General features: G+C 41.7%; 1 protein-coding gene across 16 annotated transcripts in view; it reads left to right on the top strand.

The window, feature by feature from the left end:
• The window catches only part of Ncam1 (neural cell adhesion molecule 1), a 321,651-nt gene that overhangs the window by 263,203 nt on the left and 33,299 nt on the right, over positions 1-25,149 (top strand). For 4 of the 16 annotated variants that reach the window (XM_004666465.2, XM_045145929.1, XM_004666468.3 and 1 more), the window contains exons 8-13: positions 3,916-4,058; positions 14,250-14,400; positions 14,778-14,962; positions 15,320-15,416; positions 15,774-15,944; positions 18,082-18,213. In XM_004666465.2, the coding sequence (XP_004666522.1) occupies positions 3,916-4,058; positions 14,250-14,400; positions 14,778-14,962; positions 15,320-15,416; positions 15,774-15,944; positions 18,082-18,213 (879 nt within the window). Of the gene's footprint in view, positions 1-3,915; positions 4,059-10,441; positions 10,472-14,249; positions 14,401-14,777; positions 14,963-15,319; positions 15,417-15,773; positions 15,945-18,081; positions 18,214-19,340; positions 19,356-19,679; positions 19,683-25,149 lie in introns of all 16 variants that reach the window. The other 12 variants (XM_045145923.1, XM_045145924.1, XM_045145931.1 and 9 more) reach the window with 5 other exon arrangements.

The following is a 25,149-nucleotide window of genomic DNA, read 5'->3' as shown; positions in this document are numbered from 1 at the left end:
AAGTCTTTCTGCTTATCTGTTTAAAAAACGTAGATAGGCTACTACACTGTAGAATTCACTGGTAATACAAGTGCCTGAGAGATAGCTCTGGCACATATCCCTCCCAGGTAGTTAAAATGTACACGTGGGAACCATTGTGAGACTCGCTAGTTGAGCCTGATCAAGAAAACTGTATGTACACACACCTTTGAAAATCAAGTGTATATATGAAAATAGCCCTGCTAATCAAAAGTGAATCTTATTTATTCATTAATGACAACTGATTTTAGAAATAGGCTATCAGTATGTTCAAGGTAGCCAAATGTACACGAGAGGAATACTAAACTTCACGGAAAGCATTCTTGACTGTCTTTTCTCTTCAATTTAGAATAATCTTCCCTTATCACTCTGATTTGGGTTTCTCTATATTTTAGAGAAGGGTAGATGAATTTGCTAATTTATTACCAAGGTGGAATTCTAGAGAGATGAGTAGAATTTGGCTCTGAGAAGCAGGAATTAGATAAACATATAAACTACCTACAAGTTAACTCTTTTCATTCTCATCACAACTCTCTAGGGTAGATTTACTTATCGTCCCCATTTGAAAAATGAGCAGAGAGCTTGAGAGCCAGAATTCAAACTTAGACCATTCTGTCAACTAAAAGGTGATTATATCTCTCCACAAATTTGCAAATTTGTAAATTTAAATTGTAATGAGATATAAATAATTATTTTTGCATAATTAAATTTTGGCTGATTATTTTCTGTGCAGAACATAAAGCATCTTCAGTGTTTTTCAGAGTTGGTAAATATTTTTAATCTATGTTCATCAATGCTGAAAATGCTACTACACATAAATATATAGTACCAAGTGGCAGAAGAAGATTTCATTTCAGAAATTGTTGAAAGTTCTTATGTAGTCCCAAGGCAAAACTGATTGAACAATTTTTGGGGGAAAACTCAAATCAATAACACAAACAGTAATTTTTAAAACAAAACATTCTAACACACTACAATCCAAAGATACACTAATTTGACACCTACATGCTGAGGAATGATGGTATGAAAATGTTAAAAGTCTTTGTTTTCTGAAGTTAAACAATTATTTTTCTGTAGAAGCAGAAAATTTTGTACAGTAAAATTATTTCAATTCATAACATATAGTAATCTCATATCTGAGCCAAAGTGTTTGGAGCAGCATTTGATGGTATTATGTGGCATGATGAAATATGCATGTTGAGTGTTCAGAACTGAAGCTTTAATGAAGTCATGTGATGCAACATGGGCAAATACTGCCTGAAGCACCTCATATTGATTGCACATCTGATTTTGAATTGATTTTTTATTGTTATGCATTCAGAAGCTTCTACTGTTGCCAATTTTTTTCACATTCAGTTATGAAACCCCATATGGGGTCAAAACCCACGCTATCGAGTATGCCTCTAACATGCCAATTATATAGTGGACAGCTATTGGTCCCTCTTCCGGGCCTCTGTGGTTGCAATGGCTGCCCCAGGCAGGAATGGAGATAGTGAATGAGAATCCATATGGGGCTATAGGAGAATGGAGATAGTGGGTAAGGCCAATGAATCAGTGAGTTCTAGGTTCAGTGAGATCCTGGCTCAAAGACATTAACCTTTGGACACCATATGCACACACACACACACACACACACACACACACACACACACACATGTGCACGCACACATCCACACACTCGTGTATGGCTACATACAGTTGCACATACATTCATGCACATAACAGAGAGAGAAGAGAACTAGAGCAGGGACTACTGGAAGGTGAGACTTGGAGAAAGCCATCACTAGTAGTAGATAGAGGGAAGGAAGCTTTTCCTAAGTGAGATAACTCTGTATCTGTCCCTGTTTGCCTGCGTAATAATTGGAGCTCTGTGTAATGTCTCAAAGGACATGCTAAGCCTTTACATGGTACTGGCAGTTGCCAGAGTCAGAGAACTGAGTCATCACCGGTGGCACACCGGTCTCTCTTCCAAAGCCCTGTGTAGATTAGGTACAATTATCCTTAGTTGATACTGTTTCAGTAAGAATATAGTTTGTAATTTTCTATACAGTATCAACTTTGTAACCTCTAGGAAATGGAGCCGTGCAGACCACATATCAACAGACACTCACTTACCTTCATCTGTCACCTTTTGATGACAGGATAAAGTGCTGAAGACCCGAAGAAACTCAGAAACATGTCTAGATCTCAGAATCTATTGGGCTGACTATCTTCAAAACCCCCAAATAGTTGTTTATTTTAACGAACCTGTTGTTTGCCTACATTTTGTTTTGTTTTGATTTTCTTTTACTTTCCATTTTGTGACTTGACAGCATCAAGATTCAACTCCTATTATTTGCCCTTTAAAGCTTCCTCTGCAGCAGTGCTTAACACACTCCATCCAATGTAAGTTGTAACCTCCTGCAAGAGACATATATCAACATAGATGTTTCCTCCAGAAAAGGTCATTCCTGAACTGATGGACTCCACCAACTCCATCTTGTGATCACTTGATCACATTGGATTAAGCTGTATCTCAGCTATCAAAAATGGGTTTACAAAGGAGGCTGTTAGGACAGAGTATTTGGAGGCTCTTTGAACTATAGAGGTGATATTAAGAAGACATTTGATACAGAAAAGTATAGCTACTGTTGTTTTCTATTTGTTAAGCCAGCATCAAGAAATTCAGCATGAAAGATATTGACAGACAGTAGTTTCTTAGCATACTTGAATTTGAATATGAAAGAACTGCAGTTATTTCAAAAATTATCTATAATTCTGATTTTGTCATTATATGTCTCTAGACTAGCCTTTTTCTGTATTAGGGAAATAAGTTACATTTGTGCATTATTATCTCTTCTCATCTACAGAAGGTTCAGAATTTCAGAGTGTAATTGTTTTGAATTGGGAAAATTCAATTTTCTCTAATGTTTTAACATTTAACTCAGATTTGGAATGCCCATGTTTCTTGCATTACCTAAAACATTTAGAAAATGTTATCATCTCAACTCCTTTCCTCCCTTCCTTCTCAGCTCACCCACAGTCCCCTAAGCTGTTACTGGCCTGGTTTCCTCACTGGAGTCACCACTAACACCATCCTTCGCATTGTTAAGAATCTGAGCCACTTGCTCTCTTTCCCACTCCTTTCAATTACTTCCATTCCTACTTGTTTCCATTTACTTCAGCAGCTTCTGGATCTTCCTTCCCCATCTCAAAGCTGCCCTTTGCGCTTCATCCCCTTGCATCTCACTCAGGACTCAATGATTCCTCACATCTTGGTCACCAAAGCTTCCAAATGGGTTTCCTTTCTTCAAGGTTTCTCCACTCTAAATCATCCTGAATTTTTTCTAAATTAACATTCTTGGAATACCAATCATCCCATTGCTTTGGTAAAACACTGTCCATGGCTGTCCATCAGCCAGTGGCAACACCCCCACTTACTGAGCCCTGTCTCCCTTGGCTTCAGGCATTCTTTCCTCTCTCTCTCTCTCTCTCTCTCTCTCTCTCTCTCTCTCTCTCTCTCTGTCCATATTTTTGTCTCTTTATTCAAGAAGGTTTTTTTTTTTACTAGGAGTAGCCCATGGTCCCATGTCAACCCCAGATTTGTACCACCTGAAAGTCCCACAACCTAGTTCCAAAGACTTCTTCCCATGAAGGCTGTGGTGGGGCACTCCTTCTAATGTACCATGTATCCTGAATCTATTTCATGGACCATCTCACACCATAGAACACGACTGCAGTGTCCATGTTGTCAGAATTCCTGGGGCTCTGTTCTATTCCTCCTACCATGTCTAGAATGGGGCCATCCTTGTTCTTAGTAAAAAGAAAAACTTCTCTGAATGGCAGCTTGTCATCATGTCAACCCAGAGAGAGAAATAATCAGATAAACTCATAGATATGTTTTTGTTTTCTTTACAGCAAAACCCAAAATCACATATGTAGAGAATCAGACTGCCATGGAACTGGAAGAGCAGGTCACTCTCACATGTGAAGCTTCAGGAGACCCCATTCCCTCCATCACCTGGAGAACTTCCACCCGAAACATCAGCAGCGAAGAAAAGGTATAATGTCAGCCAAGAGTTGCAGGGCCATGGGACACAGACTCAAATCACATTGAGTCTGCCCCATGCCCAGTTCTCTTGGATGAGCCAGAAAGTGGGATATGGTCACTGGAGGCCACAGTCAGGTCCTGCAGCCTCCCTCCCCCAGCCTCCCTCACTACTCAACATCCCTTCATGGTGGAATGGGCATAATTCCTTGCACAGATCAGCAGAGGCATTATGGTAGTGGGCATGGATGAGCTGGATGTTCTAGGGAAGGGGCAATAGTGATGAACAAGGTCAAACAAGATCCTGGTACACAAGGTGATCTTACCATCTCAGAATGACACAAGGAAATGTCTCCCAGAAACATCAGGGATTGGAATGAGCCTATTGATCCTCTCCTCATGTTTTGTATACTCATGCTATGCACAGCACACGCACAAAAGCTTGGTTGCCTTTGTGTCTGCCTGTATTCTTGGTCACATTTTAATTTCTTTTTGTTCTAAAGGCAAAAATAATTAGCAGTTTTGAGATGATGGTGCTCACACCTAAGTTCTAGGAGTTTCAGGACATTGTAGTAACCCTCTGGCAAATTAAGATGGCTGGGAATATTTCGCTTTAATGCACATGGATTTATAAACCATTGGAGAGCTATCTTATTACTGTTAATATGTAAAAATTGGAGTGCTCCCTTTTGCTACTGAGTGAACCAAAACTGGGAAAAAGATGCAACATAGTGGTAAAGTGGCTCAAATATTGTTGTGATAGGCTGGGAGTGTATCTCCATAGTCGAGCACTTGGCCTCAGCACTATGAAAAGAAAAACAAAACAAACTACACAATCCATCTCCAATACGATTTCATATCATCTATGGTAACAGGATTGGTTTCAGTTAGCCAAATCTTTGTTACCTATTCTGGCATAATGGCCTTGGCATTAAAGAGCATTTATAATAGATTGCTTATTAACCAGAATATCAGAAATAAAAGATCTTCACTCTTCTACCTGCCTTGCAAAATAAATCCCTAGAAACAGTTAACTCAAATATAGCAAAAAAGGATAGTATAAAATACCAGAGCTCAGTCTAAAATTTGCATTTGAGTAACTGATTTCTGTCCCACTATTAGAAGATGAAGCTAAATTAGAAAGAACAGAAATTTCTGTTCCAAGTAGCTTCTTCTTATTTTTGTGTTTTGTTTATATCCAGAGTTGAATTCAACTTAAAAAGAACTCAATGAAGGAACTGCTAAATATTTTTGAAACTTGCATATGCTGTTTGATACGCAAAACCCAGCTATATTATTAAGAAACGTGGTGTTTACTTGGGTACTTTATCAACTCAGGAATTAAACTCTCAGTTAAGATTTCAGGTCCCATTGTGTGTTACATGGACTGGATGTACACTTCAGGGTTGATGCACAGGGCTACTGCTTGGCAAGTCTTTCTTTATTAGACTTTAAAGTAGATTTGTGACCCAGTGTATATCTTTGACCTCCAATGAAGGACAGGAACATCTACCTCAGATGAATGGCACTTTTAAATTCTCTATCTTTTCTAGGAATAGCTCAACAGTTAAAGTAGACCAGCTTATTAAGATATGTGCCTACATTGGGTTCTTTAATAGGTTAGCATTATTGGCTTGAATGATTTCACTTTTACAGAATGAGAATAAATGTTCACGAACTTATTCACACCCATACTTACTAAATACTGAGACTGAAGATGTCCAGAAAAGACCATCTCAAGCCTAGTTGGGGCTGATTTATTTTGTATAATCACATTTTTAGTATAGACCATGTCTCTCAATCAGGTCCACCACATAGGTTACATTGTGGTTTCTTTTGTTGTGACCATGACCTTCCTTTAAATTTTTCTTGAAGTGACATTATTGGAGTATGAGTCAGTCATTATTCAAACAAGTTCTCCAGATTAGCTTATACTGTGACATCAGAATGACATCTTTGATTAAATGAAATCCTATATATATATATAACAAAATTGGCCACTTCCATTAATTAAATATTGACATCCAAGAGGCATGATATCAACCTGACAGTAGAGATAGCTATTAATAAGTACAAGCTATCTGAGCAGGTTGGATTTCAGTACAAGTCATTTTTACTTTGGTACCCTCTCCTCAGCTTCTCCTCCCCTAGACTTGCATGACATATGATTAGGTATTAGTATTACTAGCATGTTTGAACTACAATGTTGAAAGTAAGCAATTCGCTTCATAAAATCAAAATGCTTTCAGAGGCAGATCAACACAGAATATCATACCTAATGAGTATAGCAATGAAGCCTCCTGATATTAAGTCTCTTGAAATGTCAGAATCATAGGAGGTTGGAAGGCACCTTTTCAGATTATGTAGTCTCACCTAACTCCCCTTCTAAAATCCTTGCCAGAAAGTACTTGGCCCCTGCATGATATGTGATGATAACTGTTCTCGGTGGGCAGTTGGCCAACACAGATAATTATGACAAGTTGTTTCTTACATGACTTAGTTCTCCCCACCTCCACCACACAGTGCTCTATCTAAGGAATAGAAACATATCTTGAATTTTCCTCTAGTCGATATTTAACAAACCTAGCCATTTTCATTGTTTCTTACATCATAGTTTCCACATCCCTTTCCTTTCTAGTTGTCTTGTAGTGGGTAGCATCAGTTCACTAGTGCTCCCCTAAAGCCTTGCAGTGTTCAGTGTACCTCAATGAGGTTATTACCTCAATCTGGACTCCACTGTGCAGTCAGTTACATTAGCCCTTGAGTCATGTGGCCAGCTAAGATGTGTAGGTCTCTTTCATATGAATTGCAGTTGGATTACTTCTCTCCCACACTGTTCTCATGTAATTGCTTAGCCAACAGAGAAGAGCTTCATATTGAATTCTGTTTAGCAAAATTGTATTTCATTTGTAGCAGTCCCATTTCTCAACAAGGTCGTGGTGGTGGATTTGTAAAGAGTCCCTCCGTGGGACTGTCCCGTGCATTGCAGTATATATTTAGCATTGCTCACCTCCTCCCCCTTAAATACCAGTAGCCACCTCTAATCATTATAAAAGGGTCAAGCATACAACACCTCCCTCACAGCTTTGAGAACACTGTTTCAGACCATTTTTCTAACCAGTCAGGGCTGACTTTTCATAGGAACTATGAAGCTAGAACATTTCAGCCCAAGTGGGACCTGCCACTTCATTTATGCATAATTGAAAGAAGTAGAGGAAAGCCGGATATGGTGGTGCACACCTTTAATCCCAGCACTCGGGAGGCAGAGATAGGAGGATCACTGTGAGGCCACTACAGAGTGAATTCCAGGTCAGCCTGAGCTACAGTAAGACCCTACCTTGAAAACCAAAAAAGAAGAAGAAGAAGAAGTACTAGTAGTAGTAGAGGAGTGAGTAGTGACCTATCTCTAAGCATAAAATCCAGTGGAAGGTAATACGGCAGATTTCCCAATGTAACCATCACATGACATTTGCACTAACCCTTGCTTCCAAATGTGGGTGCATCTTTATTTGAAATATCTTTGTCCAAGTCATGGATAAAAATATTGGCTTAGGGCTGGAGAGATGGCTTAGCGGTTAAGCGCTTGCCTGTGAAGCCTAAGGACCCCAGTTCGAGGCTCGATTCCCCAGGACCCACGTTAGCCAGATGCACAAGGGGGTGCACACATCTGGAGTTCATTTGCAGAGGCTGGAAGCCTTGGCGCGCCCATTCCCTTTCTGTCTCTTTCTCTTCCTCTCTCTCTGTCACTCACAAATAAATAAAAATGACAAAAAAATATTTTAAAAAATAATGGCTTAAACAAGGTCATGTTTAGAGCCTTTAGATCACCTTTAAGACCTATCTCTGAGTCAGTGGCTCAGAAAGTAATATTCCTGATGTCATGGCACTACAGCTCTCATGATTCTGATGACTATCGTAGGAGCTTCAGACCCTCTCATGGTTAGTTACAGTGTATGTTAATTAAAGCAGCTTTGTCTTTCATGTCATTGATTGAGTCTGATGACAACCTTCTCATTGGAAGAGGGAGGAAAGGATTTTACCCACAGACATGTAATGACTTTCTAATGGAACATCAATATTCTTCTTCCTTTCCAAAAAATGAAAAGTAGGAAGCATTTCAAAATCAGTACAGTCATACTATATCTTTGATCTTATCTCTGGGTTATCAGAGGATGGAGGAAGATCTTAACAATATGTTAAATTTCATCTAGCTGATGTATTTTAGGGCAGCCACTGGTTAGTTAGGCTAAATCTGATTGGGTCAATGAAATAGATCAGATGTACAAAAGTTGATCAATTTATGAATGATCACTCTCATTTTGAGAAAAGCAGTGGACATCATCACAGTCAGTGTGATCATGTGTATGAAGGTTTCTGTGACACTTTAGGAAGTTTGTGCATCTGTGTCATTTCATCACTCACCCTCCACAGATTCATCTTAAATATGGCCAGGTGTTTGAGTGGGTGTTGCTGAATTCCAGGTACTAATTACATAGTGAGTGAGACCTAAGGATGATGATTTACATTCTTGATCCTTGGCAGAAAAAAAAAAAAAATCCCTCATTTGTTTACTGGAACACCTCTATGCTTGTGAAATAACTCTAAAGAAAGTGATATGAAGCCTTAATGATTAAGGAAGAGGAGAGGAATGGTGAGTTGAAATCAGAAGAGATAGGAAAAAAATGACAGTATATTGTGAACCCTGAATCTTGGTCTGACAAGCTGATCTACCAATAAGAGAACCCTTCTGAAATTCTGGATTCTTTGGAATTTTATCCTGCTTTTCACTAGGAGGAATCCCTGATTTAGTAGAAGCCCAGTGTCTTCTTCTAGCACTGAAAAAAGTTTTTTATTGAACAGTCAGAGTCCAATTTGTCCAGGGTATATAAAGATAAATAATAGGGAATACTTAAGATAATTATAGACATGCTTTGCTTTAACTTATATGCATATTCCTATGGACTTGAATATATGGCAACAAACCATGAATATTAAAATCAAGAAACAATATTTGGAGCATTAGCAATCATACCCTGATTTATTTATTGTGTAGATTTGCCTACCAGATTGCCAGATCTTATTCAGATTGTCAGAGTCATGACATTCTACCAGGGCACTGATAGAAGCAAAGCTACCAGAAACATGTGTCACTAGCAATGAATTTTAAAAGCTAAAGAACACTAATGATTTGGGAAAGATGCCAAAGAATCAGATTTGAAAACAAATTGAGAGAGAGAAAGAGAGACTAATAGAAAATGAAAGATCTTGATTAACGTAGCCCTGGCATGTGACAAACAAGCTGACCAGTGTTGTGGAATTGGCAACTACATTCGATGTATTGGCCCACTGTCACTTTGGTCTGTGCATGCTTCTCTGTTCTCACATTCACTTTTATTCCAACATTATGTGGTGTCACCCACCATTTTCATCTTCATTTCTCACAAAAGCTCCCTGCTTCTTTTAAGTAGACTTACTGTTTGCTGACTCATTCACATTCCCTGTTTCTAACATCTTTTCTGGCCTTTTCCATCTGAATGTCAGGGACAATCAGCAGCTATGCCACCTAATGAAGAGGGCAGGGAAATTGTGATGTCTTTGAGTCCTAATGGGAAGATAGAGAAACTGTAAACAGAGTAGATACCCATGTCCTGGATACATTAACAAATCTACATGTGGGTGAAATTTCCCAAACCTCCAGGTCTGAGCTCTCATTTCCCTGTGAGTGCCATGTTGGATGAAGATGGTCTATGCCTTCACCCGTGTGCCATCTGGACTTTCTCTGCCTTTAAGGACTGAAGCCCAACCATAACCACTCAACCTTTGATATCCTCAAAGCTTCCTGACTTACAGTCTCAAAGACTCCATGCTCTCATTCCCAATGTACCTCACTGCTCCTTATTTTATTCCTTTCTGCAAACAAAATTTTTAGTTTTAATCAAATGCATGCACAGTTATAAAATGCATGAGCATAAAACAGCATTAGTATATTTGTGATAAACTGTCTAAAAAAATCATAGGAAGAAATTAAGTATCACTAGATTGTGTGGTGAGAACAAGTAATGTCACCAAATACTACAAGAATATTTAAGATGTTTTGCAATAAGCATACTCTAAATTTGTCCACTGGTATCAATATATATGTCTGCTAAAGATTAGGAATGTCTTCACTTTTGAAGTATACATTGTAATGTGCCTAAGGGGGAAAAGGCTGAATATTAGCTAATTTCTGAATTAAATTTGTGTGATAAACACACTGAAAATGGACCTTGAAAAAAGTTCTGAATTTAAAAGATGCTGCATGTGCACGGAATGCAGTATGATACATCAGTTCTCTAAAGCAACATGTTGTAAAATTTTACTGCTTTCTTGTTGTGTTTTATATCTTGTTTTCTCCAGGCTTCGTGGACTCGACCAGAGAAGCAAGAGGTATAGCTTACCTGACCACTAGCCAGTCTTTAGTTTTGAAAGCATTTCAGTTTAACTCACCATTTCAGTTAATAACCAGACATGCTAAACTAATTAGTACTTTAGTTAGATTAAAGATTAGGTCAATAGTGTTAGACATTACTTAGCAATAGTGTCATTTTAGGATGAGCAAGCAAGCTGTGTTGGGAGTGGATGAACAAATCCTTATTATTTCCTAAAACTGGATCTTATTCTCTTGCTGGTAAAATCACATCCAGGTAACTATGTTGATAGAAATAAATTGTCCCAACTCCCAAGCCAGGCATTTTGAAATGATGAAAATAATTTTAGACTCTCACATGGTAGCTGTGGCTTTGAACCATAAAGTGAGTGATCTAAAGCCCACCCGGCCCTTTCCTTTCCAGCTCAACTCATCTTGTTGCTCACTTACTCTGCAATGATTGGTCTTGGAAAATTTTCACACCACATTTCACCTCAAAAGTAATGCAAAAGGACATGTCATTGATTTCCCCAAATTGTCAAACATATCTTTTATTTTTATAGAGCATTAAATTTATGAGATTGGAATGATTTGGTACAAATGGGTTTATGTTTTGTAAAATCAGTAACATTTAGCCTTTGAAATGTCTGTTCTCACTTACTTGAGTTTGGGTAATGTGGGACTCAGTACTAACCTTTACATTTTCATCGTTACACTCCAAGACTCTTCATATCATCATAGCCACCGTTTTTTAACCTGATCTGTGTGATTAACTGACCTGTAGTCAAATAAAAACCAGACACCTTTAGATGAGGTTCATGGATCTAATTTACAAAGGCTTTTTCTTAAAGTTGCTTTTGTCTCTTTCTCCAAATGATGTTTTGATAATCTAAAACTATGAACACAGAATATCCTATGAGCTCTGTATTTTATTTTGATGGGTCTATCCTCTTTCAGGAATGATAATTATTCAGAGCACATAACTCATGTGTTCATGCCATGGCTATAAATATTTAATGCTACTTAATATTTAAAAATTGACTGCTAGTCCCCAGGCCTGGGTATTAGTTTCTGCACATAAGCATTGCCATTGTCAGATCTGGTTCATTATAAGCTCTCTGTAGTATACCTTCCTTGATTTCATAGGGAATGTCCTCACAGAAATGCTTCTCTCCCATGGCCTAGGAACCATTTAGTGCTGTCACAGGCTTGGTGTTTTATTGCCCAAAAGCCATGGCCCCATTGCAACTGGAGAAGGGAGCAGAGAAAGGTTAATGATCAGCCTGTCTTCAGTACCTAAGATCTCATTCTTGTTGGCCTTATATGTCTTCCTCCTGTCATTCCGATGTAGACATGGTTCAAGGAGGAGCTGAGATTTATCAGGGAGCACTAAGAAAATGTTAAGTGAATTATCATTTTAAGTGGAAATAATTGGTTTACACCCAGGAAAGCAGACACCTCACTCCATTTTCCAGAAGGGTCTTTTTCTTGGACGTTTCACTTTGGACATAACTGACTTTCAAGTGAATGCCACCCATGTGGCTCAAAAGTTCCATTTTCTTCTATTTGGCTCATTCAGAGATGAAGCTCACAGGCCATTTGAGTGCCTTACATTATAGCCTGCTTCCTTCTTAAGCTCTGAAAGCCATAGTATTTTTACCTGAAAGAAGAGACAAGAGTGTTTTCATTAGAATAATCATAGTTGCCTGTTGCATATATTAAGAAAGGAAGGAGGGAAGGATTTTTTTTTTTTCTGTACTGTTCTTTTCACTCTTACCCTGCGCTCAGGTGCCCTCTCTGAGGGAGCCTGGGCAGTCACCATAATGTTAGTCAGGATGACTTGTGGCAGATACTCCTTGTTCCTCAACAGAAAGAAAACATTTCAGGGTGAGACAACCAACTGGACATGCATATATATCCTCAAAGAGATCAATCTTCAAATAATCTCAAACCTACAGTGAGCCACTGTATAATATGAATTGTGTATGGTATATGGCCTGTTGGTCTGTTAACACCATTAAATGAGAGAGATCTACACCTAGAGAAACTTAGAGAAGATCAGATTTAAAACATAAAAATGTCCCTGTAATTATTTTCTGAACTCCTTCTCAACCATTTTCTAAATTATTCTGACCAAAGACTGCTTTTTCTCTTCCTGTCTGATTAATATCTTGCTCTTACCTATATGAGCTTCTTTGACTGTCTTCTATATGGACACATTCTCTTGGCTTCCTGAAGATGATGTGTATGGCAGTCCCAGGACAGGTCCATGCTGGGTCACAAAGAATCAAAGTTCATTCTACAGTTGGCAGGGCCAAGGGTGGTCCTGGGACGTCCTCTGCTTTCAGTTCTGCTATACATTCGGCAAATGGGAATAACAAGCCCATGCAGCTAGCCTTTTAGAGATTCCCCTGCAAGAATGACTGCATACTCTCCATAGCCTTAATGCATGTCAATGAGGGAAGATTTTTTTTTTAACTAGCTGCTGAGACAACTGTTAGCCTTCCCCACACCCCCAAGAAAAGGAGTTCCTAGGAAGTATCTAACAGTTTCTCTGTGAATGCCCACTGTCTCCTCTCATTAATATGTACCATCCTCCAGGATGCAGTTTCTTGACCAGCAAGCTTCCCCAATTTACAGGAAAAATGGGAATACCAGAGAAGAGAGGTGCTCACAGTAAAGGCAGTGATGGTTTTCCCTTGTCCCTTCTTTCCATCTCTGGAAGCAGGTGTTAGCTTTATTTAGATATCACTTAGCTAAATGAAATGGACCAGATCTGTAACGGATAGTGAAAGGGACTTCTTGTGATGAATGTGCTGAGACACCAGGCCAGTGCTACCTTTTTTTTTTTTTTTTAATTTCCCAGACTGGCTGCCAGAGGACATTGAAGCTTTTATTCAACATATAGACAGAGTCCAAAATGTGTGTTCTTTCATTCTTTAAAGACCAAATCCCATGAGATGGCAGATGAAGAGTTCCCTCCTGTCCATCTCTCCAGAACATCTTATTCTGGTATTAAGAGGGTGGCTCAGTCTACATAAAATAGGCCTCCTTATTTGGATAGCCAAGTTTCTGTATGATCTAAATATTTAGCACATGCCTAGACCCTTCAAAAGCCAGCAACCATTTTACTTAGAATTCCAAGGAGGAACCCACATTGCCTCAGGATTGTGTGCTGATTCTCCTCCTGGCCACCTGCTGCAACTCCGGAGACTCAGGAAGCCAAGAGTTGTATCAAGGACTAGGGAATGTTAGAGATTTTGGTGTGGGGCATCTTGGGTCTATCTGGGGTTTCTTTACCACTATTCTGAGAAAAGAGCCTATGTTACCCCTACATCCAGCTCAGGAGTTCCTGAGCATTGAGTCATTGCCTGTTTTAAAAGGAATTGTTTCATTCTGAAACATCCAGGGGGAAGAGGCATCTGCAGGAAGTAGGTTTCTTGCACAATTTCTTATATTGGGCACACTGGAATTCTCTATTACATGCATCCACATTTTAATGTACACAAAACTAATCTTGGGGACCTCATCTTGCCCAAAACCAGTTTTGGCACATAGCTCAGGCCATTTGACTTAACTGAGTCACGTTTTCTGTTTTGGATACATGCAAGATCCCACTGTTCTATAACCCCTCCCCCCATTAAGAGATACTTAAAGTGAGATTAGAGGTTGGTGCAGAGAGAACTAGAGACTGGTCACAGACAAGTGATGGCCTAGTCTCCTAGCCCCAGCCTGCTGTAGGTTCTCTGGCCCTCTGCCTCGCCTCGGGTTCTGACTCGGCCCTTTTCCTCCCGGTAGACTCTGGACGGGCATGTGGTGGTGCGCAGCCATGCTCGCGTGTCGTCTCTGACCTTGAAGAGCGTCCAGTACACCGACGCTGGAGAGTACATCTGCATGGCCAGCAACACCATTGGCCAGGACTCCCAGTCCATGTACCTTGAAGTGCAATGTGAGGAACTACTACGGGGAAGTTGGAGGGAGGGAGGAAGGAGGAGCAGTGCAGGGTTAGCATGCCAGAGACAAAAAGCAACATAAATGGAAAGCTTTGCCACATCCATTCTCTGTGGTGGTTAGCCCTAGCCCATTTCAGGGCAATATTCCCAACACACACACACACACACACACACACATTTATTACAAGCTTTCTATGCTCTGAGTTTTCCCAAGTAGAGTATGTACACATGAGTGCAAAAATGGCCCTGAGCTCTACTGCACCTGGCACTAGGTTTGCTTTGGGGTACACCTCCATTCCCAGTGCCTTCAGACAGGCTGAGGGGGATCCAAGAAAGTATAGGCTATTCTGATAGTTGTCATCATTCATTACAGATGCACCCAAGCTACAGGGCCCTGTGGCTGTGTATACTTGGGAGGGAAACCAGGTCAATATCACCTGTGAGGTCTTTGCCTACCCCAGTGCTACAATCTCCTGGTTCCGAGATGGTCAGTTGCTGCCAAGCTCCAACTATAGCAATATCAAGATCTACAACACACCCTCTGCCAGCTACCTGGAGGTGAGTCTGGGAAGGGGGAAGGGCAGGGTGGAAAAGGTGGCATGATGATAGTAAGTTTGCCCCATCTCACCTGCTTCCCTGGCACAGCCTGAACAGGGGGAGCCATTGTGTTGAGGAAAAAAACCCTGAGCATCCCCCCAGGTCTCCATTAGCAGGATCCTGCTGCTCTGTAGGTGGCTAGGCTAGAACTGAGAGATGGTATGGGTTTTTCCAGGCCACTGGATTCTTCATTTTGTCCAAGACTGAGCTGGAAATAGTGATATTGATGTTTGGGGTTCTTTACTAATTTGATACAGTAAACAAGGATCTAAGACCATGGCTATCCCATGGAAACTCAAGGGCTCCTTCCTTCTAAAGGTGACCCCTGACTCTGAAAATGATTTTGGAAACTACAACTGCACTGCCGTGAACCGCATTGGACAGGAGTCCTTGGAATTCATCCTTGTTCAAGCAGGTAAGTACCCTTCATGGTGGCTGCCACACCATTATTGCCCTTCCCAGCCAAACCACTATACTTCAGGATATCAATGCAGTGAGGGAAAAAAAAAAAAAAAAAGAATAGCCAGGGCCCACAAAGCCAGATGGTCAGGAAGCAGGGAGCCATTGGAAGTATAAGAACCCAGACATGAGATGTGTTGGGATAAAATAATGGTGAAGTGGACTAAGAAGGCAGAGTCTCCAAGACCAGGGACCCTACTCTTGGATGAGACCCCCAAGAGGGAACAAAAAAATCGGAGACATGCTTGAAATTGTGAGTTGTAGTCCTGGCCCAAAGTGGGCTTCTGAGTCTCCATTTGTGTCCTTTTCACAGACACCCCGTCTTCACCATCCATTGACCGGGTGGAACCATACTCAAGCACAGCACAGGTGCAGTTTGATGAGCCAGAGGCCACAGGCGGAGTGCCGATCCTTAAATACAAGGCTGAGTGGAAAGTGCTGGGTGAAGAAGCATGGCATTCCAAGTGGTATGATGCCAAAGAAGGTGAGTCAGGAAGGGTGGTGTCTCCTCACACTCTGGAGGTGCACACTCACCTTCAGTATTCACCAGATCTTTGATAACCATTCAGGTAGGGTGGCATGCCACTCTCACTGCTGGATCATACAGAATATCACCATCTGCCATCTTGTATCCTGAATCAGGAGTTCTTCCCCCAGAATTAGAAAATGGCCATGTTTCCATGGAGACTTGTTGACCTTCTGCTCTCTGCTGCTGCAAAACTTGGCCAGATGGATGCAGGGCCCCCACTGATCTGCTTCCTGGTCTCTCAAGGACACCTGGTCATCCCTACTTGTGTGTCTGTGCCTAGGGCCTACCATGTAATGGTGACAGTAATCAGGCCAGCAGAGATGCCAAGCCTGTCCTGGAGTCAATTCTATGATAGCTTCCAAGATGAGTCAGTCCCAGGATATCGTTCAAGTTAAAGACTAAGAAAAGGAGGTTAGGGAGATGGCTCCAGGGATAAAGCATTTGTAGTACAAGTATGAGGGCCTGAGTTTGATCACCAGCAGTCATGTAAAAAATGTTGGGCATGGTGGCACATGCTTTTCATCCCAGCACTAGGCAGGTAAAGACATATGGATCCCAAGGTCTTGCTGGTTATGTATACTAGCTGGTCAGTGAATTCTGGAATGAATGAAAGACCCTGTATCAGAGAATGAAGTAGAGAGTGACTGAAGAGGATACCCAATACCAATTTACATATACGCTCATGTGGAAGCACTCAGTCACACGCACACATGCCTCCACACATACACATCCATGCAAACCATATATGCATACACATACAAAAAGTATACTAAGAAAATGACACCTGGATTGTTGTAATTTGAGGATCTAAGCCCAGACCATCTGAAGAGAGAATACCTTTATGTCTGATTCCCTAACAGGGGACATATTGAAATAACTCTGTGTTTATGTAGAAATGTAGGATTGCAGCCTAGTGTATGGGAACTGGTTGGATTGGGCATGAGCTGAAACAAAGCATCACAGCCATTCAGAGAGAAGCCCAAGCACAGCTTTCCTGGAACAGTTTCCGTCATGAAGCATCCCATTGCATCAGCAGCCTCTGGGTGGGTAGGAAAGGAATAACTGGGAGACAATACTATGTCATCAGGTTGGGAGCTACAGTGAAACAGTCCCTTCATTTCCCAGCTTCCCTCCAGTGACAGGCTGGTCTCGCAGTGCAGTGTAGGACAGATTTCCTTCTCTCTCTCTCTCTCTCTCTCTCTCTCGCTCGCTCGCTTGCTCGCTCGCTCTCGCTTGCTCGCTCGCTCTCGCTCTCGCTCTCTCTCACACACACCACTTTTAGATAATTTTTAGTTGTGGCAAAATAGCATAACATCAATTTTATGACTAATGTTTTAAAATTCAGAAACATGGGGCTGGAGAGATGGCATAGTTGTTAAGGCATTTGTCTGCAAAGCCAAAGGACCCAGGTTTGACTCCCCAGTACCCATGTAAGCCAGATGCAAAAAGGGGTCACATGCATCTGGAGTTCATTGGCAGTAGCTGGAGGCCCTGGCATGCCCATTCTCCCCCCCCCCTTTGCCAACACCTGCATAAGTAAATAAAAATAAAATATTACAGTTCAGACGCATGAAGTCAGGACTATCACCACTGAATAGCTCCAGAGCTTTTCTGTCATCTAAAGCCAAAGCTCTTTGCTCATGAGCCACTTAACTCCACATCCACACATGTCCCTTGGCTATTTTGGTGACCACCATGCTACTTCCTATGTCTATGAGTTGATAATCCTAGGTACCTCATGAATGTCTGCTTGATTTTACTTAATATATTCTCAAGATCTATCCATGTTGAAGCATGTATTAACATTTTATCTGCTTTTTAAGACTGAATAATAATCCATTGCTTGTTCTCACCTCACATTTCACTGGTCCATTCATCTGCTCATGGTAAGTCATTTAGGTTGTTGCAACTATTATGAACACAGCTTTTGTAAAAATGATGGGCATCTGTTTGAGCCTTATGTTCAGTTTTTCAGTATATATGCTCAGAAATGGAATTGCTGGATCAAATGACCTGCCTTACAGTTTTCAACAACACGGTTTTAGAGATACACTCCTACTCTTTTGTGACCCATTCCATGTTCTCACAACAGCCAACATGGAGGGCATTGTCACCATCATGGGCCTGAAGCCTGAAACAAAGTATGCAGTTCGACTGGCAGCCCTCAATGGCAAGGGCCTGGGCGAGATCAGTGCAGCCTCCGAGTTCAAGACACAGCCAGTCCGTAAGTAAAGCCAGCCACTCTGTCTCCTCCTCACACCAACCCTCTTCTCTTAGGGGAAAGTCAGAAACCCTGAGTTGGCCCCATCATGTTTCAGAAGACAGCTTTCGTTGTTTAGGTCCCTGAGCCCATGATGGTTCACTTAGCTCTCTGGCTCTCAGGTATGGTTAATACATACTTCTTTCACCCTTTTTTCTCTAAGGGGTGGAGGAAACTTCCCTAATAATTGGCCCAGCTTGTTAGGATATCAGCCAGGGGAAAGTCCACTGATGGAGTATGGCAGAGAGAGGAGAAAACCAGAAGCATGGGGCACATGGATGGAGGTGGGCCATTTGCTTTTAGATCCTGGCTGCAGAGGCCCTAAGGACCCTGTGACTTGGAGGGAGGAAAAAGGTAGTGACGGTGAGAGCTGAAATCATTTGTGCTGGAACTTTTAATACAGTGGAGCTATGAAGTCATAGAAAGAAACAGAGACCACGACGGGATATGAAAGAAGGAACAAAAATCCCCACCATTCAAAAGCAAAACCACTAGCCATGTTTCTGCTCCTTCCCTTGGCCTTAGCCTCCCAGGAGCACACGCCACACTTTCCTGCCTCACAGGCTCTGTCAGGAGGGTTGCTTCTCCAGTTTCCACTCAGGGAGGGATCTCTCATCCCTCCATCATTCCCTATCTCCTTAAACCACACCTGCCCAGTGTTACCCTTGCTTCCCACAGCAGCCACGCCCTGGGTGAGCCTCGCCCTGGCCATGTTCCTCTCCAGCCTAGAGTTCCTGTCCTGAGAGGCTCCTGAGTCCTGCTAGCTGAAGATGCTATTGAACTGGACTCCCGACTATCCACGAAGCTCCCATCCTCTCCCTGGCCATGGGATTTAATGCACATAAGACAATCCTTTGCTTCCTCATCTTGAGAGCCAGGGTCCCCTTTCCCTCTTCCCAGAAATACACGAGCCTGTCCATCTTCCTTCTACAGGGATTACTTCTTTCTGGATTTGAAGTAATTTGATAATTTGAGTTTCCAGTTCCATGTGCTCTGCGGATTCTGTTCATTTCTTTTACATCTTATTTTTTTTCCCCTTGGGTCTGTCTCTTGGCTTTTCTTTTCGTCTGTTCCATCCATGGGAAATGCAGATAGCCCTCCTCCACGTAAGTGCCTCTTCATACCTCATTACCTGTTTCCATAGTGTTAACATCTGCTAGTTTTAGTTCTTAATTTAGTTCTGATCCCTCTTTTTCTCCCTATAGGCTGAAGTAGATGATGCTGTCTGGGCCCTAACCACACTGACCTTAGTGTAGCTGTGCCCCCGTTAACATGTGTGGTTATTCCAACAGGCTAACACTCTTCCTGATTTAGAGCATGCAACTTCTGTGTCTTTGAAATTATGTTGATTTATTAATTTTGTGTTTGTGTGATAATTACTCCGTGGCAAAAATAATGTCTGTGGAACTGAGCATGGTGCAAGTGTGTAGAAGGTCTCTAAGTTACATGTGCTAGCCCCCAGTGTTCCAGAAAAGTGACTCAACTTCATGAAACCACTACTCAAACACCTTGGGATGGGGAAAGGACCAGAGGGAATTTTCTGTTTCAAGGGGGTGTAAAATAATGGATATCGGGTTTTTCCTTGCTTCTTTGTTAATTGGAGAAAGGCAGGGGCTTGACTTGGGAGGCACATTTACAAGACCATAGCAGGAACTTTGTCTTCTAGACAGTTGTCGTGGGGTAAGCCCTCAATTCTGGTCAGCTCTGCACTTAGCACAAGGTTACTTATAATAAGCATTTCCACAGTAAGCAAAGACCGACCAGCTAATTTAATAACTCACTATGTAGCATGGAGGCGGGGGAGATTTCTTATGGGAAGGAAACTCTTTAATTGTTTAATGTGTAAATATGGGACACCAGGAGAAGGGAAGCAGAGACTTGGCCAGCTTCTACCAGCAGTGGAGCTGTGGTGTGACCCCTCAGCTTCTGTAGATTCCCAAGTTTCACACACACAGCTCTTCCTTACTAAGCTGAGCACAAACAGTAGCAGAAGGAGGTGGCACCCAGAAGAAGAGGTATTCAGGAAGCTGTACACTCCTTTCATAAAAAAGCTGCTAGCTCCTAAAATGGTACTCAGAGAAACTTTATCTGTTAGAAATTTATTCAGAAATATTGCAGCAACAGCAAAAAACTAAGTAACTAAATGTGGGCGTTAGGAGATTTTGAACGAGTGTTAAATCCACTACCTCAGCTTACTTGGTGCCTACGTGCACCAACTCAGAGAGGCATCGGAGTGGAGGGTAGAATTCTCAGCTAAGAATGGCAGCTGCCTGCCCAGGGCTGACAGCTGTGCCCCAAGGGAACCCAGGAGGATCAGCTCTAGGTGGGAGAATGCCTTCCTTCTGCATCCTTCCAGCAATCCACAGGTGATCTGTACTGAGTAGAAGGCTGGGACAATGTCAGCTTCTGAGTTTCTCCCAGTGACTGCAGCTGGAGTACTGAGTACTAACTCAGAGGTGCTAGGTCATGGACTTCAAGGCCCACAGCAGTTTCCATACATTGCCAGCTTGATTCTTATGAGGATTGTTTTGTTGTTGTTGTTTCAGATATACCTGAAGCTGTGTTTTTTAAGTCATTGTAAAATATTAAATATTTAATTAAGCCTTTTCATTTTAGTTTTAGTTTTATATAGAACTAGAACGCTTGGTCCTCTGTTGTCTGATAGCATGAAAATGAACAATTAATGAAAGCTCTAAAAGGTACCCTGGATGCTGCCGTCATCCCTCCATTACAGAGATATGAACGGTGTGCCAGTGGTGATACAGAGTCAGTTTTCCTCGATCTTATAAAAGCAGCAGGCCTGGTCACACAGACTGGCCCAGGAAAATCCTAAGTTCAGGGTCTGTTTGGGTTACAGAATGAATTCAAGGCCACCCTAGGTAACTGAGGATATAGCTTACTGGTAGAGTGCTGATCTAGCATATACCAGGCCCTGGGGTCACTTTTCAATGCAGGCAGGAATCATGGAAGGAAACATTAAGTAAATTTCTTCAAGATAAGTGGAAATGAGAAATAGTGTTAGATATTATGTGAACCTTTGTAGAACATTGCCAAAGTAGTGGGTTATGGATGTGATGGGGTCATCATACATACTAAAGAGGCCTTAATGAGATCTTTCCTTACACACTTAAAAGCCTCTCCAAGTTACCAACATGAGAGTCTGGCCCAAGGGTATCTTGCCACCCAGGCCCATCTTGAAAAAGGACATCATTGGAGTGATGTTTACCAAGTTATTATCACTGTGATGAGTCTTATGGAGAACCTCTCTGAGTTTTCACTCCTGCTTCTTGAAAGGCACAAAGCTTTACTCAGATACATACCAATCCATCAGTTGAGCTGCATGTATTTGCATTGCTTGCACAAAGCATGAAACTCATTCTCCATATCCTATTAGATTGCTTCCCTATCCTGTAAGACTGTAAGGTGTGTCTCTAAAGCCCTATCTCTGGAACTGGAGTTTGGACCTGAGTGTGTGACCCACTGCTAGGAAGATAGAAGGCATAGGGCCAATGGGAACTACAAGTTGAACCCAAGGATTAGCTGCTAGACCCTGGGTTGGAGGTTTCAGTGGAGGCCAGCATTTGACATTAACTCTATTTTGAAGTTCACTGAGTTAGCTCAGTGATGGGCTTGCTTTCTTAGCTACTTAGTGGACTTCTCCACATTCAGAGGCATAGGTGTTCCCCATCAGGGATAAGCAGATGGAACTCACTAAAGTCACAAATACCTAACGGACTTCTGCTTCTAAGCTGCCCAATGGTAAGCATGCCATAGCTTTCTCCGGTTTCTTTGTGTGCAGTTAATAAGCATGCACAAAGATGAGGGTCTGTGACTGCAGGCAAATCAGTAAATCTCAAATCTGGGGAAATGTTCTGTTGCACGTATTTTTAAGCTAAATGCCTGTGTGGTATAATAACCCTCAGGTGTTAAGATCATGGTGTCTCTCTTCTTTGGAAGAGGCAACGGCCCTGTCAGAAGTGCTTACAACTTAGTGTGAAGCTTTTGATCCACAGTTGAACCACACAGCTATAGGATGTTATTGCTTGAAGGTTACCTCATAATTTGCTCATGTATAAGAAATAAAATAGAATATCACTGGGTGTAGATATTGCATACGTTTTTAAAGAGTTGTCTTGCTGGGCATGGTAGTACACCCCTTTAATACCAGCACCCCAGAAGCCAAGGTAGGATGATCCATGTGAGTTTGAGGCCAGCCTTAGGTTACATAGTAGATTCCAAGTCAGCCTCGGCTAAAGTGAGATCCTACATCAAAAAAAAAAAAAAATATATATATATATATGTATATATATATATATAATTCTCATTTTCATAATCTGGAGATCAGACTGTTTCTTTGGAATGATGTAAGTAGTGTCTCATGACTGGAGCTTGCTTTGTTTTATAGTATTTGTACTCCTTGTATTTTTCAAGAGCTATTTTGTAAGCAGATGATGTATTTCTCCATTGAAAACACAATAAAATAAAAAAGTACAAAAACCCAAAATACAAAGAGAGAGAGAGAGATCTTGAGATTTTTTATTTTATTTAATTGAGAGAGAGGGAGAGAAAGAGGCAGATAGAGAGAGAAAATGGGTGTGCTAGGGCCTCTAAACACTGCAAATGAACTCCAGACACATGTACCACCTTATGCATCTGGCTTATGTCGGTCCTTGAGGAACCTAACAGGCCTTAGGCTTCACAGGCAAGTGTCTTAACCACTAAGCCATCTCTCCAGCCCAAGAGTTTTCTTTTCATATGTTGTTCCTTCTGTGGCATATGTAAGTACATTGCAGTGTGTATGATTAAAACATACAAGAGGGCAGCCTGGGCTAGAGAGAAAAAACCAAAAAACATAGAAGAGGGGCCAAGCGTAGTGGCACATGCCTTTAATCCCAGCACTTGGGAGGCAACGGTAGGAGGATCGCTGTGAGTTCGGGGCCACCCTGAGAATACACAGTGAATTCCAGGTCAACCTGGGCTAGAATGAGACCCTACCTCGAAAAGACAAACAAACAAACAAAAAAAAAATGTACAAGAGGGGCTAGCAAGATGTCTCAGTTGGTAAAGTGTTTGCTGCACAAACCTGGGGGGCCTGAGTTGGAAACCTCGCCACTCACATAAAAAGCTGGGCATGATGGCACATGCTTGTAATCCCAGAGCCAGAGCAGGGAGGCAGAGAGAGGAGGATACCTGGGGCTTACCAGCTAGCTAGTTTAGCTGAATTGGTGAGGTTTAATGAGAGCCCTAGTCTAAAAAAATATAAAGTTGAAAGTAATCAAGACACCCAACATTGACCTGTGGCTTCCACACCCCCACACACGTGTAGATGTGCATATCTACCCACATACATGAACACGTACACACATATACCCATGAAATATCACATTTTGCCAAAGTAATAAGAAACTGGGCAAGCAACCAAAGCCACAAAAATATAGTCAGGGTTTAACTTTTATAAACTTAACTGGGCTATCTAATCATGGCACTTTAGCAGCCTCACTTGCTATGATTCCAGTGGCAGTGTTCTCTGCTAGTTGAATCAGAGACCTTCCTTTGGAAGGTACTAGGAAACGAAGCTATGAACATGCAAACAGTGCTGGCACTCTACTGATGCCTTTCCAAATTTCCACGTAGCTCTTAAAGAGCGCTGTGTTGTGTGATGGTTGAAGGGTCAAGTTTGGAACACCTACCAGTGAAGCAGTCGCTAAAGATGGCTTCAGTGTCCCAGTGCTTCAAGTGCACAGTGCTCAACCATCCTCCATGCTGAACGTTAGTGTGCTTAGTCTGGTCCTGCCTTTTTAACCTTCCCTTTCTCTAGGGGAACAAGAATGCACTGAACCCCATTTGCTTCATGCTTCTCTAGTAGCATGTTCTATGAGGAGTCTAGTACCTTCTGTACAAAAAATGATCATGAACATGACTCACTCATTAAGGATGGTAATTCCCATTTCATTCATTCATTAAAATTAGGGTGAGGGGGTCTGGAGAAATGGGTTAGCCGTTAAGGTGTTTACCTGTGAAGCCTAAGGACCCAGGTTTGATTCCCCAGTAGCCACATAAGCCAAATGCACAAGGTGGCACATGCATCTGGAGTTTGCACTGGCTAGAGGCCCTGACGTGCCCATTATCCCTCTCTCTGCCTCTTCTTATCTCACTCGGAAATAAATAAATAAAGTGAGGTTTGTAGGTTCCACAATAAATATGTATCATGTATGTGTGTGTGTGCGCGCGCGCAAATATATATATATATATATATCTCATACCTGTATATAAATAGATCTATAGAGTGTGACATGAAATGCCAAGTTTCTTCTTCTATAAGGTTCACATTAAATTGAGGGCCAGATGTCCTTCCTAGTACCCTTCTGATCATATGGACACATCTGGTTCTGCTCAATTGGCTGTTTGCTTTCAACCAGCCAAAATTTGAAGACTCTGCAGCTGTTCCTAGTCCAATCTATACCTGCCTAGAAGAATTGGCAGGCTCTTGGGCTGATGGTTTGAGGCTGGAGAGAGCTCCGCTTGCTATCTACTGTCTAGCAGCCACCTGTTTCATGCACAAAGTTTTTAACTCGCTTTTGTTCCTCATACTGACACCCCAGGACTGCTACTTCCATCTTTTCAAATCAGCATCTGTGTGCCTCTAGTGATCTGTTTTGTGCTTCCTTTTATTTTTTTCACCTTCACTTTTCTTTCCCCAGCGGCTCCTGCTAGCTCTTCCACCCTTGGCCCATTGTCTTCACCAGCTAGTGAGTATCATTTTTTCCATCAATCTCCCTGCAGGTGACTTTCCACCAGCCACAGTTCATCTGCCTAACGTCATCTCCTTTACCAGGTGATAATTCACCTCTGTCCATGGAAAGCCACTTCAGGGTTTAGAAAAGCAGATGAAAAGAGAAT

This window comes from Jaculus jaculus, chromosome 3, assembly GCF_020740685.1.
Source record: "Jaculus jaculus isolate mJacJac1 chromosome 3, mJacJac1.mat.Y.cur, whole genome shotgun sequence".
Classification (NCBI taxonomy): Eukaryota; Metazoa; Chordata; class Mammalia; order Rodentia; family Dipodidae; genus Jaculus; species Jaculus jaculus.
This window is presented reverse-complemented; position numbering and strand designations above follow the sequence as displayed.